Source organism: Rutilus rutilus, assembly GCF_951802725.1.
Source record: "Rutilus rutilus genome assembly, chromosome: 3".
NCBI classification, from domain to species: Eukaryota; Metazoa; Chordata; class Actinopteri; order Cypriniformes; family Leuciscidae; genus Rutilus; species Rutilus rutilus.
Window position 1 is genome coordinate 20,478,951 of NC_140211.1, and position 17,426 is coordinate 20,496,376.

Genomic DNA, 17,426 nt, shown 5'->3' on the forward strand with positions numbered 1-17,426 from the left:
TCAAATAACATCAGTGTGAAAGAGAAGAATATTATAATATCTCAGCAAATACAGAACGCTCCCCTAAAGTTCACAATATGGGTCCCATTTAGTTACTTTTGTAAGAACGTCCTGGGGACGTTTTTTAGGCTCTTTCTGTAACCAAAACCAATTGCTTCCCAGAACTTTACCGGGAGGTTGATTTTAACCAAAAACGAACGGTAACCAAAATTGTTTGCTGGGATGCCTGGCTTTCCTTTTATATTTGTTTAATGCCCACATGACTACAGAATGAGACCCCAAGTTCATCCATCAGCGCGCTCACACTCTTCATATGACGTTCACACGTGATAGTGACGCACGAACGAGCGATTCCATTTCCAGACAGATTTTTCCAAGAAAGCATCATACGTTCGTTGAAATTAAGGTGGGAAAATGGACCCGTGTGACTGTTCTAAAAGTAAGTACATAATCCAAATATAAATATGTACAGTATTTAATCTAAGTAATTATAGCAAGAAATGCGGTGGCGCGCATGCATCTTCTGGAAATGTAAGACCTCTGTCTGTTGTAGATGGATCTTGTAACTGCGGGCAAAACTGCAAATGCACCAACTGCGCGTGCGCACATAGCAAGAAAAGTGAGTCGAATAACTAACGCTTTGGATAATTAAACATCACTTCACCCAGAATTCTGCAGAATTAAATCAATTTTGCCCTTTTCGACCCGGTAGGTTGCGGAACTTGTCCATCTGAATGCAGTAATAAGGGCACGAAGGGCTGCGAGAGCGCGCGCAAGGACAAGGAGAAATCGTGCGACACAAGCTGCTGCAAATGAAAGGCTGTGAAATGCGCTGTGACACTGTGCTCCTTTAACAATAAAATCAATTCTATCGTGTACTCATGCATTTGTTATGATTATTTATGAGCTAAAATGATGTATTTTGAGTTGTTTCTTATCCACACAGGATGCACTCATGAACACTAAATACACAAAATAGAAAATAATAGCAGGTCTACTAAATGGTAAGAACAGTGCAGCTTGTTGCAAACCTCAGAAAATTCTCACAGTTCCTTTCTCTTGCATGGTGTCATGCTGCTTAGCAACATTTAAATGCATAAAGGTGTGTGCTTTCTGCGTTAGTAACCTAGACCAAGGGGGTTCAAACATTTGACGTCAATTGGGGCCTCCAAAAATGATGATCCCCTTGTGAGGGTCCCCATTCCTAAAATTTAAATGCAGGTTTTGTATGTATACATTTTCTATTTGACACTGTGTTGACAAAAGTAAAAATACAACGTGACTTTTTTTTTTTTTTTTTACATCAACTTTAGATATTTATTATCAATTATTTAAAATTAATTTAATAATAAATCCAAATGAGGATGTTTTGTTGTATCACATTATCGAAATCATGAGTTTTCTGACCTTAAAAATAAATAGCTTCAAAATATCAATAATGAAAAAAGAATAGTGACAGTTGGAGATAAAGGTACAATAAAAAAAAAAAACACATTCTTGGGTGATAACGTAAGTAAGATGCTGAACAAACGCATAAACTGAGACAGGAAATGGTGTTTTAATGTTAAGAACTAACAGACATTCATTACTCGTATGTTGTCAGTTAATACCAGTTCGCTTCCAATCAGGATTAAGAGCGTCACATTAGCCACGCCTCTGTAATGTGACGAGCCAATGATATTACCGCACACACTTGTCACGCAGAAGAGCTTGAAGAGCCGCTGTCAAATGACTGACGTGTTTCTATTTCATTTGTTTACAAGATCGCGAATTATGTTATAAACGCTTTTGTAGTTTGAGTGTGTAGCAAATGTCTGTATGACATTTCTAGTCGGAAACCACAACAGTATTTTTCATGTTGTCATCATAGCGGCCATCACACGTCTTTGTCTGCGGAAGTAACGTTAGTTTTTGTTCTCCAGTGTCCCAGTTAAAATAATAACGGTTATTTTTTACTTGAATGGACCTTGAATTGAAAGGTATGACAAACTCTTTTATTATTATTATACGTTATAGCGTGCCACGAATGAATGCACCCTATTTGTAATAGACTGTCCCAGCCAGGGTCAGTGACCGAGCACATGCAGGTCAGTATGTTCGGATTTGGACGCCTCTCCGCAGAGGGGAAAATCGGAATCGCATCGGGGGTTGTTTTTTTCTCAATGCTCATGTCCAGAACATTAATCTCGGAGCGGGTTGACATAGGCACGCGCGCTTCGCTGTTTCGTGTTCAGTTTCTCCTCTTCATCAACTCCCTGCTGCTCCTCGGCTCGCTCTACATCTGGAAACGCGTGGGGAGGCGGCTGTGCGGAACCAGGGGTGCTCCTTCTGTCCCGCAGAGATGTTGGCGTCTTCTTGTCCTGCTCTTTCTCACTCTCGTGCACGGGAGCTACCTATGCATGTTTTTCCTCGTGGATACTGAGCCACACTGGTTTTCAATTTTGAGTTTTTCCTGTTTGGGGATTTATGTCATCCTACTGTTCTTCCTGTTTGTTTTTGGCTGCCTAAACCGCCTTCGCAGGCTTCTCTCCCGCAGGCGAGGTGAAGAGGATGCGGTCGCGAGCGCATCAGCCAGCCAGACAGTATTGGCATTGATAGTAACAGCAATACTGGCAGTGTATGGGTTGGTAAATGCAGCCCAACCTCCTCGAGTAATTGAGGTGGAGATCCCAGTAGAGAAGCTGCCCGAGTCTTTGAACGGGCTCAGGTTGGTGCTTCTGTCCGACATACATCTGGGACCTACAGTAGGCCGCTCCAAACTGCAGCGCATTGTGACTATGGTGAATGAGCTGAACCCAGGTAATTACATCTTGTATCAGATGTATCAAATATTAAAGGGAGAGCTCATCCAAAAGTAAATCTATCATCAGTTACTCACTCTCATGTTATTCCAACCACATATGATTTTCATTCTTCTGTATTGAGAACGTTGGCAAACAGTTTTGGTTCCTATTGACTTGCATTGTTTTTTTTATTTTTGGTTTATTGGTCCATACAATGAAGTCAATGGGAACCAAAACTGCAGCATTCTTCTAAATATCTTCATGTTCAACAGAAAAGAGATTAGGAATTGGAATGAGGGTGAGCAAATGATGACAGAATTTTTTATTTTTGGGTGGATTATCCCTTTAACATGTGCCTGACATTTAATTGTACTCTTTGTTGCTGTAGATGTAGTGGTGATTGTCGGTGATCTGACTGACTCTCAGGTGACTCGATTAAGGAGCGCTGCAGAACCACTGGGACAGATGAGGGCTCGACTGGGCTCCTATTTTGCAACAGGTCAGTCCTTGTGGCTGTATGACATAAAGGAAAATTATTGTTTACATATAAATAAATGTTTTTGTGCACATTTTCGCATGCATTTTTGTGACTTTCAGGCAATCATGACTACTACACTGCTGATGTTGAAGGCTGGTTTGAGCTCTTGCGCTCAATGGGGATTGAGTCTCTTCACAACAGCAATGTGAAAGTGTTCCGCCCAGAACGAACTCAAGACTGGATTTGCCTTGCCGGCATTGATGACCTCGAGGCCCGCATGTTACGGTTAGTCCACAGTGATATCATCTCAGGCTCATTTGAATGTATGCAAATCTGGTGCGTGTGCATTGCACTGGGCTCATGTCAGTAGTGTTGTTTTGGTTAAAGATACCCAGGCCATGGCATGGATGTTGAGAAAGCTCTTAGTGGCTGCAGTGCAGAGAGCCCCATTATTCTTCTTGCACATCAGCCTCATGCTGCCAAACAAGCCCTCCAGCAACGGCCAGACATCAGCCTGGTTCTCTCAGGTATGTAAATATCAGCTAAAATATTTTGGTCTTACAGATGCTTTTTTTTTTTTAAGTGAAAATTTAAGAGCATACTGCTTATGTCCTCTACTGACCAATAAAATGCAATTTTGCATTTGTGTAGGTCACACACACGCTGGTCAGCTGTTCCCCCTCACCATCCTGGCATTCCTGATGAATCCGTTTTTCTGTGGACTCTACCGTGTCTCCGAACACACCATGGTCTACGTGACCTCTGGAACCGGTTATTATGGCATTCCAATGAGAATTGCAAGCCGTTCAGAAATCACAAACATTATACTGAAACGTGCTTGAGAGCACTCGTACAGTGCAGGGATCAAACACACATGCTCATCCATACATATTCATTACCTCATGCTGTCACACAATTAAACATGCATTGCATAGCAATGCATGTATAATTCTGTGATGCATCAGTCACATATACCAGTCTGTTCAAGTTTGCGCTGATTTGCTTGAGCACAATCTTATTTATTATTCAAATGACACACTTAGCAAGAGGTTTTAGTTGTTTGTCATCTTTTTTTTTTTAATGGGTGTGGTATTGTAATTTGTTTGCCAAAACATGCTAGAAATTCAAGCACTTTATTATGAGAATATTCACGTTCCAAAGTGCCAGTTTTTTTAATTACGTTGTATGTATTTGTACCGTTTCACCCTTTTAATTACAGACCATTTTACACACTACAGCAAAGCATCAGCCTCAGAATTTATCTTTTCTACTTCTTTTATCCAGTAAAAAAGCCTTCATATTACAAACATGTTTTTATATATTTGCAAATGTACTTACTGAATAGAAAACCATCAACACTTGTGCAGTGAAAAAATAAAAGATAAGAAAATATATTTGCAACTGAAGATACTGTATTTAATTGGTACTACATTTTTACACAAGTGTAGACATTTTGATAAGCAATGCATGCACAAACAATATATTCACTTTTACAATTTTATTTCCCTCAAAAGAAAATAACAAAAACTTTAAGATCCTGGCAAACCAGTCTATTTCTCAGGTGGAGGAGCTTTCCTCTTCACAGCCCTCGTCAGCGCTTGCTGTACCACAGGATAGAGTTTGTGACAGCCGTCCAGGCAGGTTCTCACAGCATCAGTCAGTGTGTCTTCCCGCATCTCCCCGTCCGCATTCAGACCAGACACTTGATTCAGATTGGGAAGCAGAGCAACGGTGACACATCCCCGATTCTCCCCGTATCCCTCCTGCCAGCTCCCACACTCCTCTGAATGTGATGGGTCAACGAGGCACGTGTTTCCATTCTGTCGCAGCGAACAACCCAACACCACATCATACATTTCAATACCGCCATCCGCCAGGGCCATAGAGGCGCAGGTCACCGCATGTGCAAGAATCGAGCCGTCATTCTCCAGAACGATGACATTAACCTCAATCTGCGAGCGTGGGTATCTGTGGAGGCAAACTCCTGGCTGCAAACTCTCGAGCAGAGTCGCGGACAGATCTCGTTCCTCGCTGCCTTGGATCCAGGCACCCCGTTTCGAACAGGAAAACGGCGCGAGCCTGAAGTCGCAAATAAGGCGACCGGTTTTCATGTCTGTTTCGTCCTTACGTTCAATTTCTCTCGGTCCGTACACCGAGCATATGATCTTGGTGTTTCCAGCCTCGAGGTACGCAGAGCCCTTCGCCTGGCTGACCAGCCCGCAGCGCGCAAACACTGGCCGCACATCTCCATTCCCTCGGACGCCCTGTCTACTGCTGGCCTCGGGGACTTTGTCTGGGGAAAGAAAAAGCAGCGGGGACTGCGACTCCTCCGGTCCACGGATACGTCTTGTGTCAAACGGCATTTTCAATAAACCCACGTGTTTATTGAAACACAACTTTTCAGGAGCGAAGAACGTTCAGTTCTTGTTCTATGAATCAACTGTATGGGACAGGACACTGCTGGTTTTGCTCTACCGCCATCTGTCGCATAGGCGTGACATGACACACAGCGGGATTTCGAGATAGGGCAGTGTGGGTTGTTTCATTTCAAAGTTATATTTTGTTGCACATAATTCACATTTTCAAAAACCGCCTCACACACATATGTAACAACACTGAGTTTGTTTGTGAAGTTCTATTTCTTTGATTTGTTTTTAGTTTAAATTTGCTTTGTGGAGCGCCACATCAATTTTTATTGATAGCTTCATATTTCTAGATTTTTTAAATCCGAATTATAGTATGCAGTGAATAAGTGTTATTTAATTTATTTCAAAAAGAAAGAAATGTAGGCTAAATAACGCGAAAAAGTATAACGTCACAGACACGCGCCTCAAGTGAGCGCTGCAAATGAATATTTGCTCAAAGGGTTCGAACAGGGTCACAAGACGAGCACTAATTGAATTTAGCCGCAGTGTTTCTCGTTAGAAAATAACACCGTCCTGACGTGAATTCCTGCTATTCTAGACTAAAAGCAGCTCTCATTTGATAAGGCAGTTGCTGTCACTCATGTGTGAAATCAGAAGCACATTCCTCTTAACATGCATCTGTAGAGGAGACATCATTTAGACTCGGAACCCACCGTTTCAAACGCTAGCAAGGCTTTACAATATTTCTCACCTTGGGATGACATTTTTAAGGGGGTCTTACTTGGGACAGCCTCACTCGCTATAGCCTACTAAATAGCGGTTTTACCGCAGACAAGTGCGGATGCATTGGACTCATAACGCTCCATTATTAGGCTACTGAGAGAAGCTTCTTGCATTGTTTTTGTCTTTACATACTGAGCATGGAGGAACTGGCCCGGGAGAGTATTCGCAGCATCAGTCTGCTATCCAAACCTGCACGGGGTTCGGACGTCCCGCGGCTGGGCTCATTTGGGGCCATTTTCATCATGCTTAAATCTGCCCTCGGCGCGGGACTCCTTAACTTTCCATGGGCTTTTGAAAAGGCCGGCGGCGTGAGCACAGCCATCAGTGTGGAGATGGTGCGTTGTTAACATTCCTACAAATAAGACTCAGTTAGGCTACTTTAGGGCAATAGCACAGGTATGATCCTAAAAACAATCAAAAAACCTTGTCTGAGTGACCAGCTAAGGCCAACAAACAAGCTAAGGCTGGTTTGTCATAGTTTTGTCCAGCAGAGAGCAAAGTAGAAGTGATATTGTTTCATCTTAATTTTAGATTAAGATTTAATGTAAAGATTACTTTATATTAAAGCAAATGTTACATATTCTTAAAGCACTGATAACTTGCCCTATATTATGGTTTCTTGTATAGGCTATTTTTCAGTCAATCATCTTTTGAGATGTAGAAATGCATAGTTTATATTCTGTTATATTCTGTCTGTATCTTTCACATTAGAGTGAGAATGTGATGCTGTTATTCACAATGTGCCACTAATGAAATGGAAGGCGGTAGGTATTTCAGAAAAAAAAACCGGTCTTTAATGATCATGAAACCCTTTAGCAAAGAAAGATCCCACGTAAACCTTACACGGAAGTGCTAATGTGGATACAGCTGAAAAAGAATGTGTAGATTGTGGGGTTTAAAGCAATTTAACATCTTTCTCCCTTTCTCAGGTGTCTCTGGTATTTCTGATAAGTGGGTTGGTCATTCTTGGCTATGCCTCATCAATCAGTCGGCAGAACACGTATCACGATGTGGTGCGAGAGGTGTGCGGACAGAGGATCGGCCATCTGTGCGAGATCTGCTTTGTTTTCAACCTCTTCATGATCTCTGTGGCCTTTTTGGTGGTTGTGCAGGATCAGCTGGATAAATGTAAGTTGCATGTGTGTGGTTCAATATGAGTCAGACTCATTATGATTCAGTGTGAGGAACCGTAACAGACAAATGTGTATATATACACATAACAATGAAACAAAGAGATATTTTTCCCCTTGTTTGTGTGTTTCAGTGTGTCTGTCTCTGTATGAGACAGTGACGGGAAACACAGAAGGAGAGATGCCATATCACTGGTACACAGATCACCGTTTTGCACTCTTTCTCATGTGCTTCATTATCGTCCTTCCACTCTCTATTCCCAAAGAGATCGGCATCCAGAAATACACCAGGTGCGTTGAAAGCTGACCATAAATCTGTGTGAAATATTTTTATACCATCAGCAAACACAGGTCTGAGTGACAAGGACTGCATAGTTCCTTTGCTCTTCCACTTCTGAGCTGCTGTATCTATCATTATCTCTGATCTCTTAACGTTTCTTTATGTTTAATTGCCAGTGTAATGGGAACTCTGGCTGCTACATACCTGAGTGTAGCTGTAATTGCAAAGTATTATTTAAAAGATGAGCAGACAGCAGACCTCACACCTGTGCACAGTCAAGGGTGAGTTTAGCTATATGCACACGTTTGCCGTTAAGTTGTGTGCAATGCATGCATACATTGTTCATATCAGTGGTTTATTCTGGTTCTTGTGTTTGTAACAGATTGGACTCATTGGCCTCCATGTTCAGTGTGGTTCCTACCATCTGTTTTGGTTTCCAGGTCAGATTCTATTTCTTTCTTTACATCACTGGTGCACTATTTGCAACTTTCTCTGTAGTACTTTTGACCATTAGGATTGCTCAAAGCTCACACACTGTAATCATTATTTATATTACAGTGTCATGAAGCTTGTATTGCAATCTACAGCAGCATGGAAAACAAAAATATTACACATTGGGTTTTCATCTCAGTCACATCTATGATTTTCTGCCTGCTTATTTATACTCTCACAGGTGAGTCAAATCACTATACTCTATGATATGCACATATTTGTAGAGCATTAGCTACCTGTATTATTATAATAAATATTTTCCAGTGAGTTTTTGTCTTAAACTGAGAGACTTGACACTTGGTTGCAATATGGCAGGTGTGTTTGGTTTTCTTACATTTGGACGGGAAGTAGCCTCAGATATCCTGATGTCATATCCTGGAAATGATGTAGTGATGATTATTGCTAGGCTGCTGTTTGGGATTTCGATCATCACCATCTATCCTATAATTTTGCTTTTGGGAAGGTACTGTAAACTACAAATAAATGTGCATAGCTCACTGCACACACACACTGTGTATACACACTCATGTGTCAATGTCTTGTTCACAGGTCAGTGATTCTAACACAGATATTGCGCTTTTGGGAAAGACGGGCCATAATGACGTCTGTGTTTGAGAGTCGGTGCCGTCTGATACTAACGCTTCTCTGGATCACTGTGACTCTTCTCATCGCCATCTGTGTACCAGACATGAGTGAGGTCATCAGCGTAATCGGGGGAATTAGTGCCTTCTTTATATTTATCTTTCCTGGTGAGACACTCAATGGAACAATCACAATCCCACCAACTCACAAGCATGCACACATACTCTACCATTCAAAAGTTTGGGGTTGGTAAGATTTCTTAATGTTTTTGAAATGATGCTCAACAAGGCTGCATTTATTGGATAAAAAATACAGTAAAAACTGTAATATTGTGAAATATTATTACAATTTAAAATAACCTTTCTATTTAAATGTATTTTAAAATGTAATTTACTCCTGTGATGGCAAAGCTGAATTTTCAGCATCATTACTCCAGTCTTCAGTGTCACATGATCCTTCAGAAATCATTCTGATACACTGATTTGTAGCTCAAGAAACATATCTTTATTCTTTATTATCATCAATGTCAATAATATTGAGGTTATTTAATATTTCTAAGGAAACTGCAGATTCTTTGATGAATTTAAAGCATTTATTTGAAATAGAAGTCACAAATAGACCATGAAATGGCATTGACCAAGCTGACTTTTTGCAGGACTGTGCCTCATTTTTGCCATGCAGACAGAACCTATAAATCCCAGGATGAGGTGCGTAACATCTATGTTGTCTTATGTGTAAAGAAACCAGAGGAAACAGCCAGGAAAATTAAATTGATGACCACATTATTTTTCATCATATATTGATGGCACTTCTAAGCATTGATTTAAATCACTTTCTCTGTCTTATACACACTTTCCCTCTATCATTTTGTTTGTTTCTTTCAGAATCTTCTTGACAGGTTGGGGTGTGGTCACTGTCATTACTGGAGCTTTTATCTTTGGCCAAAGCACAACTATAGCTGTTATGGAGTTGATGCACAAGTTTTAATCTTCTTCATCATAATTTGCAATATCATTGCCTCAGAAAAAATGTCTATACATTTGATTGATGGATGATAAACATTATGATACTTCAAACTGAGGATGAGTGGCAACTATACGTACTTTTAGAAGAAAATGTCTCCACAGTACTGTTACTGCTCAGTTTTATTTATTTATTTTTGTGTGGCTAAGACAATGCACAGGAGGATTCTTGCTTATATGCTGTATTTATTATATTGTGGACAAGAATACATTTTTTTTCAAATGCATTATATGGGAATGACTGTAAACTGTTTGGATAATAATGGAGAGTATGAATGCTAATGTTCAACACAGTAATTCTTAATATTTGTAATAACTTATTAAAGTGAATTAACATTTTGTCTAAATGTGAGAGAAATTGAATAAACTATGAAGATAAAAACACATTTTAAATGTCTCAGGGTGATAGACCTATCGTTGGCTACTGTAATCAAGAGTTTAAAAAATAGGCTTTCAAAATAGGTTTAAATGTGTGTCAAGTTTCATAGGACAAAAGGATGGTTAAATAATGGTGGTAAGAAAAGGAAATCAGTGGGTGCGGTAAGAAAACTGATATGACTCCGAAACACACGAGGTCACATGACTAGGAACCGGAAGTAACCTTAGCCGTTGTGCTGAACTCTGTTTCAAGCGCTGCGCTGAACCCTCTTAACCTATTTCGAAGAAAACGGGTACAATAAATGCTTCCATAATTGTTGTTCTATGTTGCTTATACGAACCGATTGACAGCCGTATGACTCTCATGGATGGAGTGTGTTGATAGCGTCTGAGGGTGAAGTGGTAGTTATTGATTGAATTAGCAGGTTAGCCGAGCTCCATCATGACAGTGGCGGTGTTTTTCGGCTGTACGTTCATCGCTTTCGGCCCGGCCATCAGTTTGTTTCTGTTTACAATCGCCCGGGACCCGCTGCGTGTGATCTTCCTCATAGCAGGGTGAGTATCAGGGCAGATGTGCGGCTTAGTGTGGCTGAAAGTCCCGTGATACAATAACGTTACAGCACTTCATCTGGGCTGAGAACTGCCCTTCACTTCTGCTGCTTTAGTGAAATCACTAGGATCTCAAGCTTATTTGGAATACTATTAAAACATGACAAACTCACGCAACTTTAATGAAGAAGTTTTGAAATCTTAAGATATTTAAAGGAATAGTTCACACACACACACACACACACAAAAAAAACACTACTGTTCAAAAGTTTGGGGTTTAATTTTTAAACAAATTAATACTTTTATTCAGCATTAAATTGATCCAAATATTTCACATTTTACTGTATTTGTGATAGAATAAATGCATCCTTGTGTTGTGAGCATAAGATACTTCTTTCAGAAACACCAAACTTTTGAACTGTAGCATGGGGAACAACAGGGACATTTGTGGCTGTGCTGCTCCTTTAAGAGCGCTAACCAGCAATGGAATGGGGAAGCCCTAACTTACAGTGTTTGTAAGATGATTGTGTTTGTTTTAGGGCGTTCTTCTGGCTGGTGTCTCTGCTGCTGTCCTCTCTTGTGTGGTTCATCACAGTTCAGATCAGCAACAAGAACAGTGCCACTCAGCAGAGAGGGCTGCTCATTTTTGGAGTCGTGCTCTCTGTTCTGCTTCAGGAGGCTTTCAGATATGGTTACTACAGATTGCTGAAGTAAGAATTAACCATCCATTTTGCTTGTTTGAAAGGAGATGCATAATCAATAAGCCTAAATATAACAGGATATCGTGTTCTTGAGCATTAACTGCATTGATGTAACATTTAAGTGGCATGGCTGTGTTTTGTGTTCGTTTATATGCTAGTTTACACATCAACGCAAACAAAAATTCACCTTTAGGTATACACATTTCTTTCTCTTCTGTGGGAATGGAAGCAAAAATATTTATGACGACTCATGTTGCACTAGATAGATTTTTGTCCAATCAAATGCTCTCTAGAATCAAAATGTCCCTCACCTGCAACTGACCAATAAGTAGTGAATCATGGTTCATGGCTATGACATAACTAAACATAATTTCTAACCTCAAAACCTCCCAAAAAAAAAAAAAAAAGAAGAGAAAGGCGGTATTCAAAAGTTTGGTGTCAGTATTTAAAAAATTGAAAGAAGTCTGTTATGCTCACCAAGGCTGCCTTTGTTTAATTCAAAATACACTATAAAGAGTGATATTGTGAAATATTATTATAATTTAAAATAACTTCAAAATGCATTTTTCCCTGTGATTGCAAAGCTGAGTTTTCGTAGTCATTACAGTGCGTGCAGATTTATTAGGCACGTTGATTTTCTGATCATATTTATTTTCCAGTCTCATTTTACTCATTTAAAACCACCTTAATCTTAATAACTACTATTCATTTTGTATTTAATCATTTATAATTGTTCATGAAGGCTGGAAATTAAAAATGCCTAATAGTCTGGTGTGCGTAATTATTAGGTTCGTTTTCTTTTACCGATGAAATAAGCCAAAAAAGAGATTTCACTCAGACTGAAAAGTCCCAAATAATTTTTATAAGGTCCCATATTGTCAAAACTGACATTTCCTGGCTTTTTTCATGATAACAGAGGTCTAGGGGCTATGAAACTACCATGTAAGTTTCAAAACAGTCAATCCACAGACAAATGCAAACAGCCTGCATAAAGTAGCTGTGCCTTTTCACAAGCCGTTGTGACTTCCGTATAAATGTGACGTCAGAACTGCTCAGTGTCCACCCGGAGCACTGCCCACTGTCAGGAAACTACATCATTGCACAGGCTTCCGAACAACATTAATATAAGAGAACAGTGGCTAATGTTTATTTATTCAGAAACGCCACAGCAATTTAGTTCAAACTTAACCGTCTGTTCTGCACAGTTCACAAGTGACTGCTTCGTCGATCAGGCTCAGTTCAGAGCCAGAAAAAAGTAACATTGTAAAAGAAATTGTAGCACGTCAACTCACTGTATCAGTAGGAAAGCAATAGCTACATAGATTACTGCATTCGGTGTCTGTCTGCTAACGTTACATATTATAAAGCAGTTAAGTGTTTCAAAATCAATGTATAACTAGCTATTAACGTAGTACGTACATATTTCGGAGATTTAAATCGAATTTGACCAAAAAAAAAGTCTTGAGTTTCTTTACAGACAGTTTAAATTTGCGTTAACGTTAAATCTGCGTGCAGCATTGATGTAATGGTAATCATAATACTCTTACAATAATGCCGAAAGTGAGGTGGTTGTTTGTCTCCTGTCGTCGCCGATTCAGAGTCTGAATCCGGCTCGAACATTTCCCTCAGCAACGTCCATCATTACAGGTGTTTTATTTACCTTGCTTGTGAGCATCAACATGCCACTGCAGGCTACAGCATGCATGACCCTAGTTACCTGTGGTTGGCCTGGCCGTGCGTCACTCAGAAAACAACAGGCCAATCAGAAGAGAGGCTCATGAATATTAATTAGACAGGCCAAAATCGACCTGTTCTAGCAGAGCTCCTGAGAAAGGAGCTATACAAATATATTGGGATGGTTTTTGGTACTTATACCGCAAATATATATTCTTAATGACATCACAACCTAAAATAAAACTTCAGAAAGGTGTACAATATGGGACCTTTAAATGCCCATGAGAAGGATGCAATAGTAGAAATTGCAGTTAAGGCATGACCATTGGACAGTGAAATTCTCATTGGGTCAGCAGGGTCAGACAAAAACAGGTGGAGAAGAAAAGACACATGTTAACTGCAAAAGAATTAAGGTGAAGAATTAAGTGTGAAACCATCAGGGACCCTTTAGTCTCCAGCACCACCATTTTCTAGAACTTCAACCTACCTGGAGTCTCCAGAAGTGCAAGGTGTCAGGATCTCAGAGACTTAGGTTAGGTAAAGAATCCTAAAAAATGACCCCCACCTAATAAGAATCACAAGCTGAAGTGTAGTAAAATACATGAAGACTGTTTTATTATAGGCTTTATAGACAGACTGATTGAGAGTGACTCTTGAAGGACCAGTCCAGCACCACATCCTCTTGTACCACTGTTTGAAGAATTCATCTTCCAGAATCTGGCAGTAAGTTTTGGAAGTCAATTTTTAGTCCATCTCCTACCCTGAAGTCCGTTTGGCAGAGATGGACTAAAAAAGAACTCCCAAAACTTTGGTGGCGCTGGAGACTAAAGGGTTCCTGATGCTTTCACACTTAATTCTTTATTCTTTTGCAGTTAACATGTGTCTTTTCTTCTCCACCTGTTTTTGTCTGACCCACTGAGCATTTCACTGTCCAATGGTCATGCCTTAACTGCAATTTCTACTATTGCATCCTTCTCATGGGCATTTAATCATTTTTGACTTTTCAGTCTGAGTTAAATCTCTTTTTTGGCTTATTTTATCTGCGAAAGAAAACGTGCCTAATAATAATTATGCACACCTGAATATAAGGCGTTTTCATATCCAGCCTTCATGAACAATTATATATCACTTATAAATGATTAAATACAAAATTAATAGTAGTTATTAAGATTAATGTGGTTTGAAATTGGTAATGTGTGACTGGAAAAAATCAACGTGCCTGATAATTCTGCACGCACTGTACATCAGTCTTATGTGTCACGTGATCTTTCAGAAATCATTCTAATATGCTGATTTGATGCTCAAGAAACATTTCTTATTATTATCAATATTTTTGTTGAAACCATGATGCATGTTTTTAGGACAATTTGATTGATAAAATCCAAAAGAACGGTGTTTATTTTGATTTTTTTTTTTAATGAAAGGATTAACTTCTTTAAAAAAGTCCTCATCAGGTTTCATGGTGTCTTTAAATAACTAAAAGATTACGTCAGTGATTCACATTGGCATTCAGTGTTGGTGTTGCGTAGGAGGGTGGTTGTTAATATCTGTTCTCGTATCTCTCAGGAAAGCAAATGAAGGGCTGTTGACGCTCAGTCAGGAGGACACAATGCCCATCTCCATGCGGCAGCTAGCTTATGGTAAACGTCCATCACATGCCTCTCCTAGTAGTGCAATAAACAGCCGATGTTTGTTTAACTGTGTGTCACTGGTTTGCAGTATCAGGTCTGGGCTTTGGCTTCATGAGTGGTGCGTTCTCTGTGGTCAACATACTCTCGGACGCCTTGGGTCCAGGAACTGTCGGTATTCATGGTGACCCTCAGCATTACTTCATATCCTCAGGTAATGAGATGGCAGCTTGTGATTAAACCCAGAGAATGATATCAGACGTTCATGGTGTGCTTTTCCTCCTCAGCCTTTATGACACTGGCCATTATCTTGCTGCATATGTTCTGGGGGGTTGTTTTCTTCGAGGCGTGTGAGCGACAGAGATGGTGGGCTCTTGGAGCTGTGGTCATCAGTCATCTTATAGTATCATGCCTGGTAAGTCAACACACATCATACAGTAAACTTTTTCAGCTGGACCCCTAAGATGTAAAATATTTTCTTGAAGTATCCCCTGAGATTTTAAGTTAATACTTCAATAATTCAACGTCACATTCGCATGTTCATGGTTTTCTGACGTTGGTTAATGGTCACATGACATGCAAGTAAACATAAAACTTTTTTAGTTTGTGTTATTTTAGTTTTATTATAGTTTAATAATTATTTAGCTTTTATTGCAGTGTACTTTTTTTTTTTATAAATATTGCTATGTAGGTTCAATTTATGTTTATTTTAGTTTTAGTTAATTTTAGTTTTTTAGTTAATTTAGTTGATTGCCAAGGCAACATTTCTACGTTTATTTTCAACTAATATTTATTTATTTCAATTAACTGAGATGTTTTTAATAGTTTTAATTTTAGTTAACGATAATAGCCCTGTTTTGATTTGTTTTGATTTTAAAATTATGTATAGGGCTGCACATATATAGGGTTGTTTATTATTAATATTATATTGTTTTCATTGTTATTATAAAAATATATAAGACATATAAATATTACAGTTGTAATTACAGTTGTCCTGTAAAAAATAAATAAAAAATGTCATAAATATAGACCTATTCATTTTTGACACTGCAAATTAGTGCTAATATACCATATTAATAATAATATTTTTTTTAATTGTGTGAATGTCTAAATAAAGTAGCACACCCGATGTGCCCGACACCGTTCATGCCCGAAATGCATATTATTAAACTTACTGCACAGTGCACATACAGAGATGTAGTTGGTGAGAAGCAGCATTTACTGAAGCTGAAAACACAGTAAGCTGCACGTTTAACACAGTGCCGCTCTTCAATCTGAAACATGCAGCGCAACAGACTATCTAAATCGCAGTCTTTGATTTTATACTTGCACCAAACTGGCACTATTTCAGTTTATTTCAATTAGTAGTGCAAGTGCAGCCACATTTACTTATAATATAATTTTACATTTGATTCAATTATTAGCTTTTCATCAACTTAAGAAACCCTGCACTAGTAATGCATTACTCAGAGAATCGCAACAAACACGACTAATACAGCTGACTCTATGATCACAAGTGCATCGTGTGAGACATTGGTTCTTTCTTTTTTTTTCACCCCCACAGACATTTGTGAACCCACACTATCAAGGCAGTCTGATCCCGACCTACATCATACTGTCTGTCATGGCGGCCTGGGCGTACTTGTGTGCTGGAGGATCTTTGAGGAACCTCAAACTCTGCCTTACCTGTAAAGATAAAGACTTCCTGCTGGCCAATCACAGGCCCAGATAACCCATCAACTACAAACAGGACTTACTCCAAAGACCGGCTCACTGAGCCAGTTGGCCGACGACACGGCCAGCAGCCCTGGACTCTGGGAGGCTTATGGTCTAGGTAGTTGGTTGCCGAGTAACAGGAATTTCAGATCAGTCTGCAGATCTTGCACTTTCTGTAATTACCTCCTCTTTTGTTTTCTGTTCTGTACCTCATGTTCTGTGTGTGAGAGAGACACTGAAACCATGTAAAAGACAAGAGATTGTGTGTGTGTTTTATACTAAAGAATTATGTCTAGAGCTGCTTTCATATGTGATTCTTTCCTCTGTAGCAGATTTTAAATGAGGTCTTGTATAGGTTTGGCATTTAAATAGTTTATTTGTCAGGGTTTCTCCCTTGTATTTTGTTTAACTGTCCAATTAGGTTCAAATCATCTGCTAATATCATGTCATGAGTCTTAGAACAGATCTCGAATTCTCTGGAGCGTGGCGTTGGGCTGTCCTTTTAATTCTGTAATCTTGTCTTTTAAAATATCCTCCTCAACCCTCCCTAGGGCAGCAGTTTAATTTTCCAGTGTATCGCCATCCCAGTGGTACTTAAATGCATTTAAATTGCTTGGGCTTAAATGAGCAATGCAAGGACCACGAATGATTTTAAAACCTAAGTGGGGTCAGTACAGTGGTATCGGTTTAGATGTCACTTTTATTGGACTCATATGCTTTTAGTTTCCTTTTAAGACATATGACATTATTCATTAATAAAGTAGGTTGAGCTTGAATCCATTGTAATTGTATTCTTTCTTTCATGTGCATTTTGTTCTGAATAAAAAAAGAATTCTGGGCGTATTTGTAAAGAAGCTGGGAATT

The 17,426-nt window shown here is 39.3% G+C and overlaps 5 protein-coding genes across 5 annotated transcripts; 4 read left to right on the forward strand and 1 right to left on the reverse strand.

Annotated features, from left to right (window-relative positions):
• Window positions 1-306: 306 nt before the first annotated feature.
• Window positions 307-878, forward strand: mtbl (metallothionein-B-like). The gene is made up of 3 exons (XM_084405401.1): window positions 307-439; window positions 554-619; window positions 713-878. The coding sequence occupies exons 1-3, from the start codon at window positions 415-417 to the stop codon at window positions 814-816; spliced, it is 195 nt and encodes a 64-aa protein (XP_084261527.1). The 5' UTR covers window positions 307-414; the 3' UTR covers window positions 817-878.
• An 809-nt stretch (window positions 879-1,687) lies between these two features.
• Window positions 1,688-4,103, forward strand: tmppe (transmembrane protein with metallophosphoesterase domain; the record flags this gene model as incomplete). Its single annotated transcript, XM_084405847.1, has 5 exons — window positions 1,688-2,799; window positions 3,172-3,282; window positions 3,381-3,546; window positions 3,649-3,788; window positions 3,913-4,103. The coding sequence occupies exons 1-5, from the start codon at window positions 2,031-2,033 to the stop codon at window positions 4,101-4,103; spliced, it is 1,377 nt and encodes a 458-aa protein (XP_084261973.1). The 5' UTR covers window positions 1,688-2,030.
• A 708-nt stretch (window positions 4,104-4,811) lies between these two features.
• On the reverse strand, window positions 4,812-5,624 carry exosc6 (exosome component 6; the record flags this gene model as incomplete). Its single annotated transcript, XM_084405848.1, has 1 exon — window positions 4,812-5,624. One exon carries the CDS (start codon window positions 5,622-5,624, stop codon window positions 4,812-4,814), a length of 813 nt encoding a protein of 270 aa, XP_084261974.1.
• A 128-nt stretch (window positions 5,625-5,752) lies between these two features.
• On the forward strand, window positions 5,753-10,293 carry slc38a8b (solute carrier family 38 member 8b). Its single transcript, XM_084405846.1, has 10 exons — window positions 5,753-6,745; window positions 7,340-7,538; window positions 7,675-7,831; window positions 7,997-8,101; window positions 8,203-8,260; window positions 8,379-8,493; window positions 8,628-8,775; window positions 8,862-9,061; window positions 9,550-9,601; window positions 9,779-10,293. The coding sequence occupies exons 1-10, from the start codon at window positions 6,548-6,550 to the stop codon at window positions 9,879-9,881; spliced, it is 1,335 nt and encodes a 444-aa protein (XP_084261972.1). The 5' UTR covers window positions 5,753-6,547; the 3' UTR covers window positions 9,882-10,293.
• Window positions 10,294-10,449: 156 nt separating this feature from the next.
• Window positions 10,450-17,338, forward strand: aph1b (APH1B gamma secretase subunit). The gene is made up of 6 exons (XM_084405501.1): window positions 10,450-10,849; window positions 11,383-11,553; window positions 14,785-14,858; window positions 14,938-15,060; window positions 15,134-15,261; window positions 16,411-17,338. Exons 1-6 carry the CDS (start codon window positions 10,737-10,739, stop codon window positions 16,576-16,578), a joined length of 777 nt encoding a protein of 258 aa, XP_084261627.1. The 5' UTR covers window positions 10,450-10,736; the 3' UTR covers window positions 16,579-17,338.
• The last annotated feature ends 88 nt before the right edge of the window (window positions 17,339-17,426 follow it).